This window comes from Chelonia mydas, chromosome 1 (assembly GCF_015237465.2).
Source record: "Chelonia mydas isolate rCheMyd1 chromosome 1, rCheMyd1.pri.v2, whole genome shotgun sequence".
NCBI classification, from domain to species: Eukaryota; Metazoa; Chordata; order Testudines; family Cheloniidae; genus Chelonia; species Chelonia mydas.
Window position 1 is genome coordinate 337794947 of NC_057849.1, and position 5380 is coordinate 337800326.

General features: G+C 46.7%; 1 protein-coding gene across 2 annotated transcripts; it reads right to left on the reverse strand.

Moving 5' to 3' along the window:
* Nucleotides 1-351: 351 nt before the first annotated feature.
* Nucleotides 352-3596, reverse strand: LOC102944368 (endonuclease domain-containing 1 protein). Of its 2 annotated transcripts, XM_043525268.1 has the most exons (3): nucleotides 3474-3596; nucleotides 2064-2372; nucleotides 352-1038 (listed from the first exon to the last, which is right to left on the reverse strand). In XM_043525268.1, exons 2-3 carry the CDS (start codon nucleotides 2337-2339, stop codon nucleotides 493-495), a joined length of 822 nt encoding a protein of 273 aa, XP_043381203.1. In that variant the 5' UTR covers nucleotides 2340-2372; nucleotides 3474-3596; the 3' UTR covers nucleotides 352-492. The 2 variants fall into 2 exon arrangements, with proteins under 2 accessions (XP_043381203.1, XP_007056621.1); XM_007056559.3 differs by lacking the exon at nucleotides 3474-3596 and having other exon boundaries at nucleotides 2064-3452.
* Between the last annotated feature and the right edge of the window lie 1784 nt (nucleotides 3597-5380).

Below are 5380 nucleotides of genomic sequence, written 5' to 3' on the forward strand. Positions count from 1 at the left end.
GACCCTGGTTTGGTGAGGGGGAGGAGTGGGTGGGCTGGGGGGTATTACATTTCCCCCAGGCTGTATTACATTTCCCCCATAGCACTGCCTTCAGGGGTGGCAAGAATGCAGACCGGGAGACAGACCCTTCCTTCATGCTTTGCCCCAGGGGCATGCGCAAAGCCCACTTGCCTGAGAGCACCATAAAGAGGAATCTCTGTGAGATCTCTCATAGACATTTCCAACTGAAGAGCCTGCCACCCATGACTTGTAACATGGGACAGGAACAAAATGGCCCCAGCCTTTTCAGACCGCTTCCTCTCATAACAGGAGAAGTTTGTAGAGAAATGTTTAGACTCGTTTGGGAAGAGAGATCTGTAAAAGCGTTTAATAAACAAACAGGATGGGTTAAATGCAGTGTGTAGAATGGTCATGAGAGCGCAGCTATTGGTGAAGGCTCCCAACCCCTTTCTCCAGGGGGATATGGAGAGGTGTGCGGGTGGGTTCAGGAGTTTATTGTCGGGGACAGTCACTGTCAAACAGAAGGATCTCCTCCTTTCTGTACAGTTCAGCCAGCTTCTCCTCTAACTCACCCAGAGTGAGCAGCTCGACTGCATTCTGATCATTTAGAGCAATGACTGCCCAGGACTTCCTGTGATTGTTATCAATCTCACAGCAGGCGGCAGACCACATGTGGCTGGGCTTATTGACTCTGCCTCCAGCTATGTAATTGTTGCCAGGGACCACTCCCACAACGACGTATGTGGTAGCACACCCTTCAGTCCTACTCATCATTACTTCTTGTTCGTAGTTGTTCCATTTCCCACTATTGAGGTTCATAAACTGTGGCACAATGTTGGTCAGGGTGAAGGTAGCAGCCTTATAGTCAGGGTCAGGTTGGTGCCCATTGGGGTTCAAGTGGCCCCTGTTGAAATTAGTCAGATTCTTGTAATCTCGAAGGACAGCCTGGCTCTCATTAAGCAGTCCCTGGTCAACACCGATATCATTTAAGAGGATCCATTCAGTTGCCATTTCCTTTTGGTAATTTGAACCCATCAGCTTGAAAGTCAAAAAACAAATAAAGGTGTCAGTCATGTGTGCAGCAGAAACAGAGCCAGTGTCTCAGGGCAGGTGCCTTTGGAGGTCTAAAGGAATTGGTAGCACTAGGGAAGAGATCTCCCTAGGGCTCTGTGTTCTTGCTTCTCGGTACCCTGTGGCCAGTGTGTGAACTGGAAGGAAGTTCACTAGCAGCCTCATTCACAGTCATGACTAGTGTGAAAGAGGAGCCACACTTGGAGTAACTTCCTTTCTTCCTGAGGGTTGGATGGTGCCCACAGTAATGTGGCTCAGAGCTAGCCTGACCTGGAGGAGCACAGAAGTCTGCGTTCAGTTTGGGGCAACTCATTCATAGAAAAATGTAAAAAAATGGGAGGGAATTCTGAGATGAGCAATAGATGATCCCACCTCAGTGCTCTACAGGGAGCTGACAACTCCCAAGGTCTCTGCAAAAATGCCCCTAGGGAAGCCACAAATTTGCAGGTTGACTCAACCCTGTCCTTGTGAGCCAGAAACACCCAGGTTAGTATATAATTCCATTTCAGCATGGACATTGCATTAGTACAATAACTAAGTACGTTTTTGACCACTGTTTTCTTGAGTTCTAATAAGAGTAAATCATAAAAATGCTTTGCATGACCACAGCACCTGTTCCCTGAAGAGCCCAAAGCACTTGACAAAGGTCAGTTAACTCTCACAATAACCCTATGAAGTAGATAAGCATTAATATCTCCATTCTATACCGGGTGATGGCAGGGCCCGGACAAGGTGTGACCTGCCCTAGGTTGCACAGGAAGTCAGTAGAAGTGAGGAATAGGACTCAGGAATTCTAGCTCCCAGTGTCCTTCTGTGACTGCACATCTTTGTCACAATGATGTGACCCTGCACTACAGCATGGGGCAGGGAATGCCCAGCTGTGGTGTGGTGTGTGTGTCCGTACATATATTGGGATTTATTCGATATTTCAATTTTTCATGTCCAAGATTGTACCCTATTGTAATGGAGAGGCAGCCAGGAGAGCATCTTACCTGGGGTTCTACCATCCAGCTATTAGGTCGCTTACCATAACCAGGTTGGTACACATACGCAGAGTATATTGGAATGCGGTGGTCCCTGTCGTACAAAGTAGCAAAGCGATACTGATTCTTGTAAAGTTGGCAAATCTGGGCTGGATTGGCAGGTTTGATGGCATCATTTGGGGGGGTTTCCCGGAAGAAAAACTGAGGGCATGTGTTTTCAAAAGATGTCACCACCTCACTGTTCCCCAGCATAGAAAGCTGGAACAGCAGCATCAGCAGCAGCATGGGAACGCGTTAAAGCTAAAGGCTCTTCTGTACCTGGAGAACAAATGTAAATAGAATTTAAGCTTGGTGTAAACATGGTCTCCAAGAGGAGGAGTGAGAGGCTTTAGCCAGGGAACAGCTGTCCTATATGGCCACCACCTTGCCTCAAAAAGTGGAAACTAACAGGGAAGTTAGTGCTGCTCCTTGAGCCGTCAAAGAAGGGGGGATAAAGCACAGACTTCAGGAGGAAGTCAATGGCATCATCATTTCTGACTGATTCACACTCCTACAACAGGGGCAGGAAGAGGTTGATTGCCTACATAGACGTAACCATCATTTCTCCATCTGGCTGGTTAGAAAACCACACTTCTCCCCTATCTCTGTGGCTGCAAATCCCTGTTCCCAAAGGAAAAATGCAGGAGATTTCTGCCATTTGAAATATGCAGAGTTTCAGGATCATTTCCCCCAAGGTTATTCTATGTGAGGGGAGGATTTGGCTCAATCATTCACAAAATGATTGGAACAAAGTAGATCTCCCAGCCACCAACCCTACATCTGCCTGTCCTTAGCTGTTAGCAGGAGGATATTCTGTTGCTTGGAGAAAACAACCTATACAATCGCCACAACAATGCCAGAAAATCTGGATATTTTATCCTATTTCAGCCATATCTCATGATGTAGGATTACCTGGTCCAAAACTGTTGTTCTTCCAAATTCACTGAGATCAGCAAAACCTCAATCATTGGGGCTGAGCAAGTGCTATTAAAACAAGTAGCTTACTCCCCTGTTTCAGATACCACGATAACCGAAAGCTTTCTGCATCAAGTAATCAGAACAATCATGTTATGATATAATCAAACTATATTTGGATGGCTGCTAATCTATATGAGCTGCTCCCTGCTATCAGCAGCAGAGAGCTTAGGACATGATCCAAAGCTCACTGTTTTTCCATTGTCTTCAACATCTTCATGGGCTGATTGCACTTGGGTGCAAGGAAGAGTCCCAGAAACAGGTCTCTGTATTAAGTCTCCCTCCCCAGTGTTTGCATTTTTTATCTCAAGAGACGATTGGCTTTAACTGAAACGTCTTCCGGTCAGGAACTCATGATTACAAAAGATATAAATAACATAATTTTTCAAAAAGAAACTAACCTACCGAGTGAAAGGTCTGCACACCAACTTGTCAATCAGCTTGATTCTGTTTGCACCACCAAAGTTGTAGGGGATTTTTCAAAAGCTTTTGTTGGAGACTGAGCCTATGAGCCTGAGCCTGTTTATATATGTGTAAGCAGAGTCTGAATGAGCTCTCCCCTGACATCTAATGGTGAGCTGTGGAAAAAGACTTCAGAAGCTGATATCATTTGCATGGACACACCCACTCTGTCTAGGTGCTCAGCATGATGGGATTGCTTGCCCAAATGATCACTTGTGGCTGGTGTTGGATCCCCAGTCTCCTTGTTACTGGGGCAGGAGTAATAAAAGGTTGTTATCCTTGTTGTGTGAACAGAGGGCAGCAGAACTGTACCTGGTATACCCCTATGGAGGGACTCACCCTCAACTAAATGACACTCGCTAGGCATGGGTTCCAAAGCCTGCTAAGTTGAGAAAGGGTGAGGATAGGTATTTGTATGTAGTGGGATGGGCCTGGTTTGAGTTTAGACCTCAAGTCCAAATTTGGGGTTCTGATCTGGAACGCTGGCCTGGGCCTATCTGTAATCTACAGAAAAATATCTCCGTAGATAATCTTGTCAGAGTTATGAGAAATACCATAAAGCTGATCTGGTATCATCTCTGCCCATATAGGGCTAGATTCTTCCCAGATGAAAGCAGGTGACATATCAATAGGGCAATAAATTATTACCCCCAATTAGCAAAGTGTGGTTTGTACAAATGGGGACCAATAAATCCCAGGACTTTGATTTTAGCATGGCTGTGTGAAGGGTCAGGTTGTTACAACTTGTCTCCATTATACAAAATGTCCTACCGTAGCTGTAGCAGCTGCAACAAACTTTGTCAAAGCAAGGTGTGAACTGACTGCTGTGTCCAGGTCCTGACCTGCCAGAGGTGCTCACAGGATATGAATTAGAGTTCTTGCAGTTCTTCAGTGACATGATGCTTAGGGTTAGGACAAGCCTATTTTAGGGTCCCAGTAAATGGAAAGACACATCCTTACGGAATAACAATCCCAATAATTATCCTATCATTGCATCTTGCTCTCATCCACCCCTGTTTGAAAACTTCCAAAGGCATAGGTACTGTTTATGTGAGTCAGTCTGCATAAAGCTGTGATGGTTTCAAAGGTCACGTGCCTCAGATCAGTGGGGGAATGAGAGACGATGCCTTATCAGGGCACTGTTCTGGCACAGTTCTGCTCAGAGTCCTATCCAGCACCCCAAGAGTATCAAGGGGGTTAGTCTCATTGTCCTAACAGTTGTGCCCAGCTGAGTGGTGTGCCAGCCTGAACCATCAGAGAAAGCACGTCCCACTCTTTTGCAAATCTGAGAAGAGAGGGACACAAGAGAGCCAAATTTGGGGCTCTGTGTGGGTCACGAACATATTCCCAGAGGTGTAGTGTAGCTGGAATGGTCTGAAGCACCACTCTGGCACCTGAAATCCAGGATGGAGCAGTGCCCCAGCACTTCACCTGGCACACAGGTTTGAGACGTCAATTTGGCCCAGCCACCCGCTCTGTCATGACTTAGGGTGGCCATTGAGACATCCCCAGAATAATGGATGTTCCAGTACTTCCAAGAATAGCATGGGCCCAATCATGCCTGCATGACCCTGCCTCCGCCAGCATGACCCCACATGCATGGTATGTGTGAGGTCACGCCACACGGAGGATGCCATTCAAGCACCCCACCCCACCCCTGCCAGTATGAACTTGCATGCACAGTGTGTGCAAGATCATGTAGCACAGAGGATGCACTTTGAAGCACACGCTGCCCTGTCCCCATGAGTGTGACCTTGCACACACAGTGCATGCAAGGTCACACTGGTGAAGGCGGAGCAGCACACTTTTCAAAATGGCATCTTCAGTGTGTGACACCAGACAAAACCATG